A 19,557-nucleotide genomic window follows, 5' to 3' on the forward strand; every position below is an offset into this window, starting at 1 on the left:
ACTTTTCAGTAAAACCTCTCCTGAGAACCATCTCTCAGACAGATGTTAGATATCAGTTGACACAATGATGGGCACACCCTCTGGTCCATCAGAGGACCACTGTGGTGGCTTGCATGAGTTAAAAATGACCATCTCTGTGAATTACAATAGGCACTCTTCCCTACTACCTAATTTGATTATCTGACTTTAAAGAAGTTTTACACACATAGCTTTATTTTCAATTTTTTCGGCATATTTGGAACTCATTCCTTTCTCCCTAGGCCCAACATTTGGCAGGACCAAAAATGAGCTTCAAAGAGATTTCACATGCTATGCCCAGCAGTAACCCTGGGAACACAGCAAAGCAAAGGGAAGGGAAGCAAAACATAAGCCAAATATTTGCCTCAGTGCAGTAATTCTTGTACCAGTTCACTCTAGCTATTTTGATCTCCTCTCCTTTTATAAGCCTAAACAGGCCTAAACTTTCTGGCTTCATTGTTTTGGGACACAAAGAACAGAAGGCAAACATTCTATGAGCTGATGAATACAGGCTGTGGGACTCCAGGGGAAGCCAGTGTGGTGTGATGGAGTCTACTTCCAGTCCAGCTTCTGCTGCATCAGACACGCCTGGAGGGGGAGAGAAAGAAAGAGGAGGAGGGGGAGAGAAAGAAAGAGGAGAAGAGGGAGAGAGGCAGGGGAGCATGAGGAAGAAAGAGAGGGAGCAACAGAGAGAGTGGAAGGCATTTCATAATTATCATTTTCTTACTGCTGAAAGCATCACTTCCTTTAGATTTAGGGTATTGAAAGAGTACAGTTTAAACCCAGCACAGCCACAGGACTCAATCCACAAACAAACCTATCTCCAGATAACAGAAAAAATTCTTATTAAAAAATCTGAATTGGAGTGATGTCATTAAGATGGTGGAATAAGAACCCCCGGGCTCCCATTCATACCCCCAAGCCCCCAATCAGGAAATACTGACTAATCAATATATGGACCAAATTCCCTTTGTGAGAATTCCGGAAACCAGTTAAGAACTTACAGCACTCAAGATGAACTCGAAGCTAAAAAAGAATAGTGGATTAAAGTGGATAAAAAAGGTTGTTGCATTTTGCTTTCCTAGTCCCCCTGCTTCCCTGATATAGGGCAGCACAAGTGGGAGACAACTCGTAAATTGTGGCTTCCCCCTTGGGAGGGAAGGAGGATTGGAACGTGCATCCAATATTCTGGAGTTTTGGGAGGCTTCCCAAGGGACTGGTTTCCATCTTATCTGACTCAGAACACTGATGGGAATGGTGATATATTCTGGATACAGGTTAGGGGTAGCTTAAGAAAAAAGAGGACTATCCATGGCTTATTGCAGCACCAGAGACACTGCAATACCAAAAACAGACACCAGGGGGAGAAAGAGATTATGGGCTTCTGAGAAGGAAGCGGCAAACCTATTTGACAGAAATTTCATATACAAGCCTGGAGAAGACATATCCCAGAAAAGGTTTGAAAGATCCCCAGAATCTCTAACCCAGATGACTGGTGATGGTCATTTCCTATAAGCTAGTCTAAAAAAAAAAAAGAAGAAGAAGCTAGTCTATAAAGACCAGGAGAAGTGTCCTTTTTCGAATATTCAAATCTCCACTAAAGATTCTAAGGCATACAAAGAAACAGGGAAAGGTGGCCCAATCAAAGGAATAAAGTACGTCTTCAGAAATCTTCCCTAAAGAAATGGAGATCTGTGGAACATAAGGGAAGGGAAACAACAATAATATAAAAACAGGGAGGGGACAAAACATAAGAGACTCTTAAATATGGAGAACAAACAGAAGGTTACTGGAGGGGTTGTGGGAGGGTGAATGGGCTAAATGGGTACGGGGCATTAAGGAATCTACTCCTGAAATTATTGTTGCACTATATGCTGACTAATTTGGATGTAAATTAAAAAAAATTAAATTAAAAAAAAGAAATGGAGATCTATGAACAACGTGACAAAAAAATTCAAAATAACTGTCCTAAAGATTTCAATGAGCTCGAAGAGAACACAGACAACTACATAGGATCAGGAAAATGATGCATGAACAAAGTAAGAATATCAACAAAAATATAGAAACTATAAAAAAGAGAACTATAAAAAAGAAATTCTGGATGTGAAGAATATAATAACTGAAATGAAAAAATCTCTAGAGAAGTTTAAAAGCAGACTTGATCAAGCAGAAAAAAAAAATCAGCAAATTATTACTACTTTAAGCCATAAATTGTTACAAGAGACAAAGGAGGATATTATATAATGATACAAGGGTCAATCCACCAGGAAGATATGACAATTATAGATATATATGCACCAGTGTCAGAGCTCTCAAATACATGAAGCAAATATTGACAGAATTGAAGAAAGAAATAGATAGCAACATAATAAAAGTAAGAGATTTCAATCCCCATTTTCCACTATTGATAGAACAACCAGACAGATGATCAATAAGGAAACAGAGTACTTGAACAATACCATAGACTGACTGGATCTAATAGGTGTGTACAGAATATACTACTAGCCAACAGTAGGATACATATTCTTCATATGTGCACATGAAACATTCTCTGGGACAGACTACATGTTAGGCCATGAAACAAGTGTTACAAGTTTTCAAAATCGATGGGGCACCTCGGTGGCTCAGTCGGTTAAGTGTCCGACTTCAGATCAGGTCATGATCTCATGGTTCACGACTTTGAGCCCTGCATCAAGCTCAGAGCCTGGAGCCTGCTTCAGAGTCTGTGTATCCCCCTCTCTCTGCCCCTCCCCCACTTGTACTCTGTCTCTCTCTCTCTCAAAAATAAACAGAAAAAAAAGTTTTCAAAATGGAAATCATAAAAGACTATCTTCTCTAATCACAATGGCACAAAATTAGAAAATTAAAAGCAGATGGAAATTAAACACCACACTCTTAAACAGCCAATGGGTCAAAGAAGAAATCACAAGGGAGATTAGAAAATATCTTGAGATACATGAAAATGAAAACACAAAATAACAAAATATATGAAATACCATAAAACCAGTACCGGGAGAAAAAATTTATTGTGCTAAATACTTACATTAAAAAAGAAGAAAGATCTCAAACCAATAGCCTAGAAAAAGAACAAACTAAATCCAAAGTTAGCAGAAGGAAGGAAAATATATAGAGCAGAAATAGGTAAAATAGATTACAAAAAAAAAATAGAAAAAAATCAATGAAAGTGTTGATTTTTAGAAAGAATAACATAACTGAAAAATGTTCAGCTAGATTAACTAAGAAAAAAAAGAGGGAAGACTCAAATAACCAGAATCAGAAAGGAAAAAGGAGACATTACAAGTAAAGCTACAGAAATAAAAGGGGTTAGGAGAAACTGCTATAATCATTTATACACACAAACTGGATAACCTAGAAGAAAAGGATAGAAGCCTAGAAACACACTATCAGCTAGACTGAATCATGAAGAAATAAAAAAATCTGAGGAGACCTATAACTAGAAAGGAGACTGATTCAGTAAACACATACCTTCCAACAAATATAAGCTCAGTACCAAATAGCTTTAGTGGAGAATTCTACCAAACATTTAAAGAATTAACACCAATCTTCTTTAAATACTTCCAAAACTGCAGAGGAAGGAGTATTTCCAGACTCATTCTATGCGGCCAGCATTTCCCCATACCAAAGCCAGACAAAAATACTACAAGGAAGCTACAGGCCAATAACCCTTATGAACACTGATGCAAAAATCTTCAACAAAACATTAGCAAACAAATATAACAGCCTATTAAAAGGATTATATACCATTAAATGTGAGATTTGTTCCTGTAATGCAAGGATGATTCCATATAAAAATTGATGTGACACATCATATTAACAATGAAGGAAAAAAACCACTTGATCATCTCAAGTGATGCAGAAGAATCATTTGACAAAATTCACACCCTTTCATGGAAAAAAAAGAAAAGACACCCAATAAGCCAGAATAGAAGGAAACTACCTGAACATAGTAAAGGCCTCATATGAAAAGCCCACAGCTAACATCATCCTCAACAGTCAATAACTGGAAACTTTTCCTCTCAGAACAGAACAAAGCAAGAATGTCCACTCTTACTATTTTTATTAAGCAAAGTACTGAAGTCCTATCCAGAGAAATTGGATAAGAAAAAGAAACTAAAAAAACATCCAAACTGGAAAGAAATAAAATCATATCTGTTCACAGATGACACGATTTTATATGTAGAAACCCCTAAAGATCCCATAAAAATATTATTAGAACTAATAAATAAATTCAACAAAGTAGCAGGATAAAATATCAACACAGAAAAATCAGTTTTGTGTCTATACCCTACAATCCAAAAAGGTAATTAAGACAATAATCCCACTTAAAATAGCACCAAAAAGAGTAAGATACTTAGGAATAAAATTAACCAAGGATGTAAAAGATTTGTACACTGTAAACTATAAAACATCATGGGAAAAAACATTAAAAAGATGCAAATAAACGGGAAAGACATGCTGTATTCATGAATTAGAAGACTTAATATTGTTAAAATATCCATACTACCCAAATTAATCTACAGATTCAATGCAGTCCCTATCAAAATCTCAATGGCATGTTTTGCAGAAGTAGAAAAAATCATCCTAATTCATGAAACCTCAAGGGGCTCCAAATAGCCAAACAATCTTGAAAAAGAACAAAGTTGAAGGCCTCACATTTCCTGATTTCAGGACATATTATACAAAGCTACCATAATCAAAATGCTGTGGTACTGACATAAAGACAAACATGATCAGTGGAACAGAATAAAGAGTCTAGAAATAAACTCCTATGTGTATGCATATATAGATGGTCAAATGATCATCAAAGGTGTCAAGACCTCACCATGGAGGAAAGGACCATCTCTGACAAATGGTTCTGGTAAAACTGGATATCCACATGCAAAAGAATGAAGCTGGAACCCTTAATGTATACCATATATAAAAATTAACTCAAAACAAAATGGATTAAAGACCTGAACAGAAGGCCAAAAACTATAAAACTCCTAGAAAAAATATATAGGGGGAAAGCTTCATGATATTGGATTTGGCAATGATTTCTTGGATAGAACACCCGAAGCCCAGACACAAATGCAAACATAGACAAATGGGACTACATCAAACATAAAAACCGCATCAGAGGAAAATATCAAGAGAGTATAAAGACAACCTTTGGAATGAAAGAAAGTATCTGAAAATCATCTACTGGAGGGGCGCCTGGATGGCTCAGTCAGTTGAGCATCCAACTCTTGGTTTCAGCTCAGGTCATGTTCTCACGATGGTGAGATAAATCCCGTGTCGGGCCCTGGGCTGGCAGCGCACAGCCTGCTTGGGATCCCCTCTCTTCCTCTCTCTCTGCCCCTTCTCTTCTCTCTCTCTCTTTCAAAGTAAATAGATAAACTTAAAAAAAAAGAAAAAGGAAAATCATCTATCTGATAAGTGGTTAAAATCCAGAATATATAAAGAACTCCTACACCTCAACAACGACAAAATAATCCAATTAAAAATGAGCAAAGACCTTGAATAACATTTCTCCAAAGAAGATATACTCATGGCCAACAAGCATGTGAAAGAATAGTTAACATTACTGATCATTAGGGGTGCCTGGGTGGCTTAGTCAGTTGAGCGTCTGACCTCGGCTCGGGTCATGATCTCACGGCTTGTGGGTTTGGGCCCTGCGTTGGGATCTGTGCTGACAGTTCAGAGCCTGGAGCCTGCTTCGAATTCTGTCTCTCCCTCTCTCTCTCTCCCCCTCCCCCATTCATGCTCTGTCTCTCAAAAAATAAATATTAAAAAAAATTTTTTTAATTACTGAGCGTTAAGAAAATGCAAATGAAAACCACAATGAGTTATCACTTTACACCCACGAGGCCACCAGGATGGCTTTAGTTACACACACACACACACATACACATGTATGTAAAATATAAAAGTAAATATATATAAAGGTAAAATAACAAATGTTGGCAAGGATGTGGAGAAACAGGAACCCTCATACATTGCTGGTAAGAATGTAAAATAGTGCAGTTGCCCTGAAGAAGTTTGGTGGCTCCTCAAAAAGTTAAACATAGATTACCCTGTGACCCAGAAAATCCACCCCTAGATATGTTCCCAAGAGAAATGCAAGCATATGTCCACAAAGCAACTTCTACATGAATGTATATGGTAGCCTTGTCCTTAGTAGCCCCAAAGTGGAAACAACCTGAATAGCCACCAATGGATAAATAGCTGGTATATACATAATGGATCAATGCAGAAGCATAAAAGGAAATGAAATACTATGCATGCTGCAACTGGGAAACATCGTTTTTACAAAACTAAGTGAAAGAAGCCAGACATGAAATGTCACATGTTGTATGATCCCTTTCTTATGAACTACCCAGAACAGGCAAATGCACAGAGACAGAAAGCAGACTAGTGGTTACCAGAGGGGGAGACAGGTTTGGGGAAGGATTACATAATAGGTAGAAGGTGTTTCTTCTGAGGTGATAAGGGAGGGGGGTGGTTGTACATTTTGAATAAATACCACTGACTGTACACTTTAAAACAGTTAATTGTAGGTTATATGACTTTCACCAAAATAAAAAAAGAAAGTAAAGAGGAACTGGCTTACTTTTCTTTTTCCTCTTGAGATAACGCTTGCCAAACAATTTTATTCAAGCGCCTGTTTAAAAAAATCAATGATTAGTTAGTAGCAGTACTTTCATTTCATGGCACAAGGTTGACCCCAGGCTCTGAAGGGCACAGCAGGAAGCTCCCAAGCCAAGTGACGCATCCATTGGACCATGCCACTGCCATTTGCTTAAAGATATTGGATGGGAGTATCTCCCTTCCTTGGCATCACTGCAGAAGCCTCATGGCTTTGTAGCAGTTGTGTTAAATACTAAAGGAGGGCACAGGTCTCCACTGAATCAGGTGAAACCCAGGCTAAGAAATGGCAGTAAACAAAAGCGCTGTGATTTTCTTGGCACGAAGGGGTCTCTAAACACTTGTTGTTTTTCTTCCTATGGAAGAGTATAACTGTGCCCTTAGTTTACCTTCTATAGATATTCTTCTACCTGGATTTTCAGAGCAAAGGGGGCTAAAGGGGTCAGAAATAATAGGTCAGGACACATTTTAGAGATCAACCAGCCTGACCAACTTGTTTTCCAAACGAGGCCACTGGGAGGGGCAAGCAGACGAGGTGTCCTGCTCATTCATCATGGCTGGTGGGCAGTGGCAGTGCTGAAACTTTCTGAAGCTCATCCCTGAATATGTTTGTGGAGAGGCAATGTCAACCCAACAGGAAAGGAGGAGGCTGACGCCAGTGGTTTCTATGGGGTCGTCACAGCTTCTGTTCTTGTTATGAATCAGGGCTGCTTCTTTCGGAGGTTCTAGCCCCATCCTGTACACCTAATTCTGTACCACTACATCATCACTCAAGGTAAGCCTCCTGAAGTGCAGGGCAAAAAACACTGGCTCCAAGGGCAGTGAGCTAGGGTTCCATGAAAAACAAAGCTTCAATAAAATGAGGTGGGAAAATCCTGCTCCTCTCCGGGAGGCATTCTCCAACCAATGGACCCAGTGTCAGAGGCACAGGACTCTGAGAACACTCTGGGTGGTGTTACCCTGCCTGATTTCCCTCCATGAGCCTGGTGAGACCATGAGACCATGGCGTGCGGTGAATAGCAGAGGCTCTGGAGCCAGACTGCCTGGTCCCAAAGCTCAGTTAGCTTTCTCCTCTTATTGGCTGTGAGACCTTGGGCCAGCAGCCAACTTCTCTGTAGAATGTGGATAATAATAGTACCTTGTTCCTAGAGTTGCTGTGAGGGCTCAATGAGCCAGCATGTGCACAGCACATAGAACCTGTCTGATGCGGCTAAATGCTCTGTTAAGTGATACAAACAGTCAGGAAACGGGAAATAAGCCAGCTCAGTGCTTCTGTCTCACTTGGATGTTGTTGGTTCTTTGGGGCCTATTTGGAAATTAGGTTTCTTTAATTCCATGGTCCGTATGTTGGTAAGCGGGGCTTCTAAGATTTGTTCAAAGGACTCATAGGATGCATTTTTGGTTTGTGTGTGTACGCTTCTCTGAAAACAAAAACAAAAACACAACTTCATTTAAAAATCCCCTTAAATCTAGACCTTGAAAGTAGAGGCAGTGTATTAAGGAAGCTGGGAGTGAAGACAAGGGCTTTGTAGCTACATGGGTCTAGGTTCAAATCTCGGTGCCTCTACTTTGCTGCTGTGTGATTCTGTGTTACGTAACTTTTTGAAATTCTGTTTTCTTATTGTTGAAACAAGGATAACACCACCTACTTTGGTGCTGGGAGGATTGAGATGTACATATAAAGTGACCAGGAATAACTGTGATTATTCCCTCCAGGTTCTGAAGATGGGCAAGGCTTGGAAACTGAGAAACCCTTAGTGAGTGAGGCCCAATTAGCTAGCGCATCCCGCTAATTTTAAATCAATCCTTTAGAAAATACTTTTCTAAGAGCACACTTACATAACTTCTGTTATTTCCCTATTTTCCATCTATACTGAAATACTTCAAAGCACACAGGGCAGAAAAAGACCCACACGGGCATGAACTGAGTGCAATTGAGAGTGTGTCAATCGAGGCTCCACTGACTGGCCAGGTGACAGTGGAAAAGCCACTGAGGGTGTGGGATGAGGGCTGTCCCTGCAAGATGCTGAGAGGGCACGGACATGAGGACCTCTCTGATGCTGGCCCAGCCCCTTCATTCAGGGATTTTACTAACCACAGTTTTCCTCTTGTTTTAGGAGGGTGAAACTTGGTTGACGGCTTGCATTCACTAGCTCTCTATATCTCTAGTTGACAAATCACCTTGTGCCAAGAATTGACTCATTTGCAAAGCAACTTGTAACTAATGACACTTCAGCAGTCTAACCAGCAGGCCGAGCATCTTGGAGGTCTTAGAAAGAGGTTACTAAGCATGTTCCCACAGCCAGGTTAGAACTGATGCTTCTCCTGTGGGTCTGAGGGCCAAAACCTTGACCTTATACTCAAAATCAAAAAGCTGCAGAAAAATCACCCCAGAAGCCAGCCAGTTCTGGCAATCTTCATTCAAAGTTTATATTCAGACACACAAAAATTGCTATCTCAATTCTTTAAAAAAATTTTTTTTTAATGTTTATTTATTTTTGAGAGAGACACAGAGTGTGAGTGGAGGAGAGGCAGAGAGAAAGGGAGACACAGAATCTGAAGCAGGCTCCAGGCTCCGAGCTGTCAGCACAGAGCCTGATGCCGAGCTTGAACTCACAAACTGTGAGATCATGACCTTAGCTGAAGTTGGATGCTTAACCAATTGAGCCACCCAGGTGCCCCTCAATTTTTAAAATATTGAAACAGAAGGACTCCCACACATAGCCACTAAGTGTGACCAAAATAGCTAGTTTATGTCCCTATTTTGGCCAAAGGGCTGTGAGCTTCTCAATTGTCTGGTCATCACTAATCAAACAAATTTAGGGTTATATGTGGCTTACTTGTGAAGGGAAATTCCTTAGAAATGTTATATTGGGATGGGGTGGGAGTAAACCAAGTTTCTTTAATTATGTGTATCTTTAGAAAGGTCACACAAGATGGAAAAGGGAATTGACACTTATGCCAATAAAATCCTTAAATACTACTACTGAATGTGAAAGATCAGGAAGTTTTGTTCTGTATCTGTGTAATATTAATGTTAGTATTAATTATTAAATAATAATAAAAAATTCATTTAATGTAAATATTACATTAATGTCACATTAATTCAATGATATTGAATTTTAAATAAAATTAACCATATTAAAATTAATGTTATTATTAATAATAACAATATAGTGTAACATTTCTCTGGGGGGTACTAAAAGGCTTTTCCAGATTCACTCATTGGAAGTAAGAGTGGGACAAATCACTATGTCTGCATTTTGGTTTTGCTATTAGGGAAGGAGGGATCCTTGTCTCCCAGAAAGGGAAAATGTCAGTGCACAGGGAGGAGCTATGTGACTATTACACTCAGTATATAATAGGATTAACAGATTCAGGAAATTAAAGGAGGAAGTATTAACATTAATTGTTCTTTATATATAATTTACATAACCCTCACAGCCACGCTGTGAGGTAGATTTTATAAAGAAGGAACCTAAAGCCAGCAACTGTTACTTGACCTGCCAAGTAGATGTCTGAACCAAGAATGAAACCCAGAATTGGGACATCAAAGCCCTAACTTATGGCCCTGCACCAGGCATTCACAGACCAGGGGATTCTAGAACTCAAATATTTGACTGAGTCAAGCAAATTCAATTATAATATGAATGACATTATTGTATTATATTTTGAATAACTGAATTTGATGAATTTTAATAACTAAATGTGAATTAGATCAAATTCAAATTAAATTCCAGCAGCCAAATACATTACCAAATACAATACATAGCAACACCTGCTAGGGAGAGGGGACAAGGGGGGAGAGTAAGGCTGCTAAGCCCTTGCCCTTGGAAGCTGACGTCCTTGCAGTGGGGAGACAGGCCTGTGCAGAAGCTGTGAGCCCTCTAAGGGCCACATGCAGGGTGGGTGGTGGAGTCATCTTGGAAAGGGCTCTCAGAGGAGGGCCACTAGAGCTTAGGCAAGACAGGAAGGAAAGAGACCAGCCGGGGGATGGGAAGAGGGGCAGCATTGCTGGGAGGCAAGGGAAGGACTGCCTGGCACAGGGGGAGAGGAGGAGAAGAGGGGCAGCCCCCCTTTTACAGCAGAGGTGGGGGGGATCTACAGAGCAGGGCCTCAGGCCCACGGAGAAGAATGAGCCTTGGCATAGTCCATGCTGTCTGCAAGAGACACGAAGGGTGGAAAAGAGAAGTCCTGAGGAGGCTGGAGGCAAATGAAGAACTCATGTAAGCCATCCTCCATTCTTAGGTGAGGGCAGAAGAAGTCTCCAGTGAAAGGAGATTTGCAGAGGCCTGTGATGGGCACAGTAGGGAAAGGCCAGCCTCTGGACTGGATTGTGTACCCCACATGGCAGGAGTCAGACTTTATGCTTCTTTTGAACACACACTTAGCACAGTGCAAAATGACAACAGACCAGCATATGCTGGCTAGGACATGTCATTAACTTTCATGTACTTTATTTCATTTCTCCCACTCACATGGCAGTAAGTGAAAACCCAGCTGCACAGCTTCTAGAACCATGAAAAGGCCTGCCTAGAGAAGCTGGGCATGCTCAAAGTTTATGTGCTATGCACAAAGGATCAATAAAGTGCTGGGAGTGGGATGGAAGGTGACCATGGAGTTAGGTAAGGGGTGAGACCAGGCTTCGGCCCTTGTGAAATAAGGCCCCATGTCAGCAGTAACACAGGGACTATTTAAGAGTATAACTTTCACTCGAGCCAACTTGATCATCTTCCTGAGCTTGGTAAGAAATGGTTTATATAGTAGGAGACACGTATTATCTCCATTATCTCATTATTGTGAAGTTTTATTATTCACTTTACAAAACGTTAGGTGCAGAAAATGATCAAATGCACTTTGCTAACAGGAAAGCTTTAAAGATCTCATGGAAACATGAGATTTCTATACCTTTGGAGAGAGAGGATGGTTTCTTTAAAACTCTGTTGGATTTATTCAGGTAATATACTTAACGCAGTGCTTGGCAAATAGGAAGCACCTATGTTTGTGGATGCTACTATTGATCTTCCTTATGGGCGATTATTAAATAGCTGCTCCAGATTTTTAAAAATCTAAGCTAGGGGCACCTGGATGGCTCAGTCGGTTAAGCATCCGACTTAGGCTCAGGTCATGATCTCGTGTTTTCGTGAGTTCAAGCCTCGCGTCAGGCTCTATGCTGACAGCTTGGAGCCTGGAGCCTGCTTCAGATTCCATGTCACCTTTTCTCTCTGCCCCTCCCCCTCTTGTGCTCTCTCTCTCTCTCTCTCTCTCTCTCTCAAAAATAAACAAACATTAAAAAAAATAAAAATAAATAAAAAATTAAAAATTAAAAATGTAAGCTAAAACAAGAGAAAACAAGCCAAAACAAACAAATCCCACAGTCATTAAAGAGCAGCCAGGAATGATACTCACTTTTCATAGCTCTTAATTGCCTGTTCCACTTTTTGCTTGTAGATATTGAGCTTGACTCCTTGGGGGTTAATTAACATCATCTTATTTGTGTCATTGCACACATGTGCCAGAGGGAACACCTACACACCAAATACCAAAGGAAAGTGTCATTTGATAGGTTAACACCTTCAAAAATGATCTACACAGCCATAAAGTATGTTTTTCTGACTATAAAATCAATATAATTATAGAAAAATTAGAGAATACAGAAAATCATAAAGAAAAGAATCAGAGATATCATTGCTAACATTTTTATAATTTTAAAACTATAGATATATAGATAGGATTTTTTTTAAAGTTTGTTTTTGAGAGAGAGAGAGTGAGAGTGGGAGAAGGAAGAAAGAGAATCCCAAGCAGGCTCTACACTGTCACAGTGCAGAGTGTGACACAGGGCTGTAACTCACAAACCATGAGATCATGATCTGAGCTGAAATCAAAAGTCAGATATTTAACTGAATGAGCCACTAGGTGCCCCCAAACTATATATTTTTATTATTTATTTATTAAAAAAATTTTTTTTTCTTTAATCTGTATTTTTGAGAGAAAGAGAGACAGAATGTGAGTCGGGGAGGGGCACAGAGAGAGGGAGACACAGAATCCGAAGCAGGCTCCAGGCTCTGAGCTGTCAGCAGAGAGCCCAAACCGGGGTTCGAACTCACGAACCGTGAGTTCATGACCTGAGCTGAAGTCGGATGCCCAACCAACTGAGACACCCAGGCACCCCAAACTATATATTTTTAAAATTACCACCACCACACACACAAAACAACTGTTTCATGAAACTCTAGCCAGAATCAAGCATTATCTTCATAAGCCCCTGTCAAATTGATGAGAGTGAGCAATTTTTAAGAAAAAGGTTCCCCTTGTTGCTACTTTGTAAATTACTACTTGGGCTAAACATCTTTTTCATATATTTATTTTACATTTGATTTTCTCTTGAAAACATATGATTATAGTTAACATCTGTTGACCATTTTCCTTGTCAATTTATAAGATATTCTTATAAATGTCAAATAGAGAAGCCTTAGTGATCATATTCAGGAAGAACAGCGGAATACCAAAAAGAGAAGTCTCCTTTCTAGTCTTTCTGTCTGCACTTGGTGCTTGCTTCTGAGTTTGGGGATGCCTATGATTCAATGCCATCTTAATAGTACCTATAATGGTATATATTTATCTATTTACCTGTTTGCATATTACTTATATCTCCTTAGTAGAATGTAAACTCCATCAGAGTAGAAATTTTGTTTTATTCACTACTGCATTCCTATTGCCCTAGAACAGTGCCTGGCACATAGAGTGACTTCAACAAATATTTGTTGATAAATGAATAAATATATGTTCATAAAAAGGTATATTTCATATCTTAATATTTAAACAAAAAGAAAAGTCTAAATAACAGAATACCAAGCTATAATATTGTTTCAGAATTATATATTATTCCAACCATATGCAGCATGTAGGCATTTTGAAAATGTGGGGAATTGCTTTTGAGAAGTAAATCTTTACTTTCAATCAAGATGATATAGTTCATGCTTTTATGTTCCCTCTTGCATCCAAAATCACACAAAAATAGTATTGTTGTTATTAAGAAAAAATGCATACAACAGAAGGAAAGAAAAAAAGGTCAGATGCATGGTTGATAAATTTCTAGATAGAAAAGTTGACCAGAACTGTGAACAAGTGAGCAGGGCTAAAGTTGTGGACTTGTTGACTCTGTGTCCAAAGATGGCATGGGAACACGGTTCCTGGAGAGCAAGCAGGACTATGAGTGTTCTGTAGGATGAGGGCCCAAGGCAGGCTCAGTGCCTGAAGCCAGTGCTGGTATGAGGGTCTCTGACCCCTGGAAGAAGGCTCTGCCAAGTGAGAGAGGGCAGTGATGTAGCCTCACCACCCAGAACTAAACCAAGCCACCCTCTGAATCTATCACATGCCAGTATCACTGTGGAACAAGAGCTCTAAATGCCAATTAAGGGAGTCAGGGGATGGATTTAGGCAACTGCAAAACAGAAGGAGAGAGAAAAAAAAAGATAAAAAAAATCTTGTTAAAATGAGCCACTGTACTAAAATTCTAAAATATACAATGAAAACATGCAAAAATGATAGCTGAGAAAATCAATAATCAGAAAGTCAATTTAGAGAAGAAATTAATTCCATGAGCCATCTGGACTTCATATTAATTATAATTAAAATTAATAATTGTTAGGTTATTCAAAGAAGTAACTGTCATATAAAAGTACAAAAACATATAAGAAGAAATGGATGGGGAAAAGAATATTTTAAGGAATAGAATTAATCTTGGAAAAAATGGACATTGAAACAGAAGACTATTAATTTTGAAATTTAAACATCAAGACCAAAACAAACAAGATAAAAGGCAAAGATGCAGAAAACTAAGGAGAAAGAAATAAAGTTAAGAGCTGCAAAGTCAAACCTCACTGCTTGTCAGACACATGAATTCAGTACAACCTTTGTCAAAGGAAAGGGGCCAGAACAGTGGGTTAAAAGGTGAGTCGACTAGACTTTGAACACTGACTGAAGCTTGCGGAAATGAAAAAAAAAAAAAAAAAAAAAAACCACAAAAAAAAACAAAAACAAAAACAACCCCCCCCCCCCCCAAAAACCACAACTCTCTAAACAGAGCTACATATCACAAAAACTTTCAGAGGAAAAAAAAATCGATCTCAACAAAATGAAAGACCTTTACATTTTTATCATCCCTGGAAAAAATATCCCTTTAGAAGTCTATAAATAGCTCTCCAAGAGTGCCAACATATGGCTCAACTGCAGACCAACACCACAAAATATTTAGCAACATGATAACTTATATTAATGTTCTACTTCCCTCTTTTGTGGTTTTGGATCTCATGCCTTGCATGGCCATCATGTACTTCAGTGTGGCGGTAGTTCAAATTTGGCTCGTGTGCACCCACTCTCATTCCTTTCTGCATGCAGATTTAGGGAAAGACAAAGTCATACTCCACACCTTAAATCTGTGGTCTTAGTTTTTACAACATGGTGGTCACGTGGAGGTCCTATGGGATATTCTCTTTATGATGTCAAATTGCAGTGTGACGATGAGGTCATAAGGGGCATTCTCACAGGATTTGAGGGATCAGAACCATGCCCGCCCAGCTTCTGCAAGGAAGCATGTGGGGAGGACAGAGAAATTGACAGATCTGTTTGAAAGAGAATGAAACCTGACCACACCACCTTTGAAAATGGTTTACTTATTACCTCTCATAATGCAAATCAAGAGAACCTCTTGGATAATATTTGATAACAAAAGAGAGCCTCATGGTATTACTTCAATTCTCCTGAGAGTAACCTAAAAGAAGTCTTACCAAATTGGTATTAAAATAATCACTCACTGTGTGAGAAAATTTTAACTATGAGAAAGGGAGGGAAAGGAAGAGAGAAAGAGAGAGAGAAGGACTGGGGGGCGGGCAGGGAGGGAGGCAGAGAGAGAGAGAGAAAGAGAGTGGGTCAATACATGGACAGTCAATTCCGGCCAATTCTGTTAGAATTTTTCCCGTTAGACCAGAGAAAACCCATAAGCAACCTAATTTTGTCAATGGCTCAGTTGGGTAAGTGCCTGACTTTTAGTTCAGCATGATCTCACAGTCTGTGGGTTCGAGCCCCACGTCAGGCTCTGTGCTGATAGCCCAGAGCCTGGAGCCTGCATTGGATTCTGTGCCTCCCTCTCTCTCTGACTCCCCCCCCCCCCACTCGCTCTTGCTCTCTCTCTCTCTCTCAAAAATAAATAAACATTAAAAAAAAGAATAATGTTGTCAATAACGGTGATAGTGTTTATCCTTTACTCTCTGCCAAGCACTAAGTACTCTCTACATATTTTCTCATCCAATCCCTGTATAGATATATACATTGAACTGCAGGTTTTCCTTTATGGCTTTCCTCTCCACTAAACTCTTCAGTTCTTTATTTCTTTAAAAAAAAACCCTAGTTTTCTCCATAATACATGTACAAAGTAACCATTTATTGAATATCTGAAAGACTGAAACTATAAATAAAATAATGGCCAAGGCTCAAAAAAAATTTTAAGTTTATCTATATTGTAAAACATAATGAAGTCTGGATTCCACCAAATTTGAATTCTTAGTAATTAAGGCACAGGATAAGTGTAACTTGCTATTTTTAAAGAGATATTTGCTAGAAACATGAATAATGTGAAGAAGATTTTAAGAGATTTAGCTTACATAAGAAAACTATTCTGAAACAAGAAAATAGAAAATTAAAATGAAATACTATTTTCACAGAACAATTGGCAATTTTTTTAAGTGTATTGCTTTTAAGTGATAACAAAAATATAGGTAAATAGGCACTCTTAAAATTCCAAGTAGGGGTGACTGGGTGGCTCAGTCGGTTGAATGTCCGACTTTAGTTCAGATCATGATCTCACTGTTTGTGAGTTTGAGCCCCCACATCAGGCTCTGTACTGACAGCTCAGAGGCTGGAGCCTGCTTCAGATTCTGTGTCTTCCTCTCTCTCTGCCCACCCCCCCCCCCCCCCCGCTTGTGCTCTCTCTCTCTCTCAACAATAAATAAACATTTAAAAAATTCCTCTTAAAAACTGAGAACAAACCGAGGGTTGATGGGGTGTGGGAGGGAGGGAAGGGTAGGTGATGGGCATTGAAGAGGGCATCTTTTGGGATGAGCACTGGGTGTTGTATGGAAACTAATTTGACAATAAATTTTATATATTAAAAAAAATTCCAAGTAAACTGTGCAATGTGGGGAATAATTAAACAAGTTGTAGTAATTCATATTATTGAATATTGGTACAACCATTTAAAATTAATCCAAATATGGTCATTACAAGAGAATATGTTCATAACATATGCTAAATGAGGAAAGCAGAATACAGAACTGTACGAACAGCTATTAGTTGTTAAAGTCATACTACAGGTTAGAATTCCTCCCGACAACGTTCTGGGTTTATCAGTAATCCCACATTTTGAAAATGAGAAAACAGTATGAAATTGTGTGTTTATATATTTATTGTTCAACCCTGACTGAATTCACTAATTTCATTTTTTTTCCAACTAAATCAGTTCTTCCAACAAATATCCCAGAGCTTGCTGCCAGATTGGCCAAGGAGAGGTCTGATGGGACATGTGTAATGAAAACCCAAAAGCCATGCAAATCCTGCATGGGTAACTCTGAACGCAGACGCAGTGGCTTTTTAGACAGTGCAGTTGCACAAAATGCTGAGTGTAGAAGCTTAAACGTCTGCTTTCAAACTGGAACATCTCCAGTCTCCAAAGAACAAAGGAAAGCAGGACCACAGAATTAACTGGCAAAGAAGCAGTGTGTCAACAAGATCACTCATAAACCCATGACAATATGTTACTTACTACAGGGTAGATTATGTCTCACATCTTTCATCTAAACTTTTAGAAAATAAAAGGCATTTTTTTTCAATGTAGTGAGCATTTTAATTGGCATAGTAGATTAAAACTTGTTGACTTGGAATAATGTTCACTGTAGACTGCTGAGTAAAAATGAAGGCACAAATCTGTACATTGAGTTTGACTTCATTTTGGTAAAACAAACACAGAGAATAAAGGATATATAGGTAGATAAAAAGGTCTGGTCTGACAACCACCAAGTGATTCATCAGTGGTGGAAATATGACTCTACTGTTTCCTTCTTTTTCACTTATCTGTATTTTCTAATTTTTAGACATAGTGAATATATTTAGCTTTTGCAATAACTGTCCTTTTAAATTTTTAATTAAGATAAGCCTTTCTATCAATATATAATTGCATTATGTTCAATGTTACTACATTTGAAAGCAACAAAATGCCTGTCCTTCACAGCATCCCTAACCTCTTTGCACTTAGCTTCATCAGCTAAATGATGAGATGAACAGTAACTTCACTAAGTTGCTCTAATTTTTAGATAGATACTTTGTTGATATCAAATGCTTCACTCAGTACCTAGTGTGAGGGCTCTTCATGTACTATATTAATGGGATTGTGCCATGACCTGTCAGGAGTAAATGACAGAGCTAGTGTGCAAGTCCAGGGTATCTGACCACAGAACTATGCGCATAATGAACCCAGATTAGGGCAAAGGAGGAAAGCCTTGATGGGAAGCTGTTAAAGACATCATGATGTTGATGATGATAATGTAAACTTTCCAATGATAGATTAATGTTCCCAAATTATTTGGGTTTTTTTTCTGAAGCAATTGGCAATAAAGAGCTTTCAATTCCAGATTTGTCAAATAACTAAAACAGTTTTATTTGGTATATGACTTGGTGAAGAACTAATCTTTTTGAAAGAGCTAAGGTAAAATTATCTGGTCCGTTGGAAACCATAAGTGCCAGTTAGTATCTTGTAATGAAGAGTTGCTAGGGCAACCTCTCTGCTCAATACTTCATTTCCAAGGTGACAGATTTGATGCTGGTCCAGGAAACATTGAAAACCAAAGTAGCATTGTGTTCCACAAGAAGAAAGAGTCCATATATAAGTCATGAATGAAACAAAGAGCTGGGGACAAAGCCAAACTCTGCTTTACAATTCGGCCCAGACAGATGTGGCCATACACACAACGTAGGAGTAGGAGTCAATTAAAATTCTTAATGAAGTGGGTTAAGATTCATGTTTCCTTTTCAGCTCCATTCTACTTTTTTGTCTACTTTTTTTGTCCCACTAAGGGAGACATATTTTTAGATTATTGTTTTCCTATTCTTCCTATTTATAAGTGAGGGTCTCTTCCAGCCAGAGAAAATATTAAGGAATAAAAGTGTGCTTTGAGAGTGAAATTGCAATTTACTGCAGTATATTTCTATCATCATCATAATTCTTGCTCTTACCATTAAAAATGGAAGAAGGTGGGGCGCCTAGGTGGCTCAGTTGGTTGGGCGTCTGACTTTGGCTCAGGTCATGACCTCACGGTCCATGAGTTTGAGCCCCGCATCGGGCTCTGGGCTGACAGCTCAGAGCCTAGAGCCTGTTTCGGATTCTGTGTCTCCCTCTCTCTCTGACCCTCCCCTGCTCATGCTCTGTCTCTCTCTGTCTCAAAAATAAATAAATGTTAAAAAAATAAATAAATAAAAAATGGAAGAAGGTAAGCATGCTGGGTAGTGTGCTACTTACTCACAGGTCTGTGATGAGAATTTATGTTGCTGCAAAAGGCACCAAGCACAAATGTCTACATTGCCACAAAAGGTACCAAGCACAAGTGTCCATGGTGGAAGGCAACTGAAAAATGTTGATCCTCATCCCTTGACTTTGTTTTCTAGAGTCAGAAGACTAGAATGCTCTCCTAAAGAACAGGATCCTCACTACTCTTCCAGTTTTTCCTTCTTGGAAATCACTCCATATTTTTCTCTTTCTCAGCCCTACATGGTTTAATCCTACTTAGCTGACTTCAAAAATAGCCTTGGGAGTGCCAGGATGGTTCAGTATGTTGAGCATCCAAC

The 19,557-nt window shown here is 39.0% G+C and overlaps 1 protein-coding gene across 7 annotated transcripts in view; it reads right to left on the reverse strand.

Moving 5' to 3' along the window:
• Positions 1–19,557, reverse strand: part of VWA3B (von Willebrand factor A domain containing 3B) — a 204,133-nt gene that overhangs the window by 36,987 nt on the left and 147,589 nt on the right. For all 7 annotated transcript variants that reach the window (XR_008417819.1, XR_008417818.1, XR_008417821.1 and 4 more), the window contains exons 20-21: positions 12,073–12,191; positions 6,629–6,679 (exon numbers count right to left, since the gene is read on the reverse strand). Coding sequence is in view for 3 of the 7 variants with exons in the window: in XM_053890614.1 (XP_053746589.1) it covers positions 6,629–6,679; positions 12,073–12,191 (170 nt within the window). In the remaining 4 variants the exon portion in view is untranslated. The remainder of the gene's footprint in view (positions 1–6,628; positions 6,680–12,072; positions 12,192–19,557) is intronic.

The sequence above is a fragment of the Panthera pardus genome, unplaced genomic scaffold (assembly GCF_024362965.1).
Source record: "Panthera pardus isolate Hobbes unplaced genomic scaffold, ASM2436296v1 HiC_scaffold_25, whole genome shotgun sequence".
Lineage (NCBI taxonomy): Eukaryota > Metazoa > Chordata > Mammalia > Carnivora > Felidae > Panthera > Panthera pardus.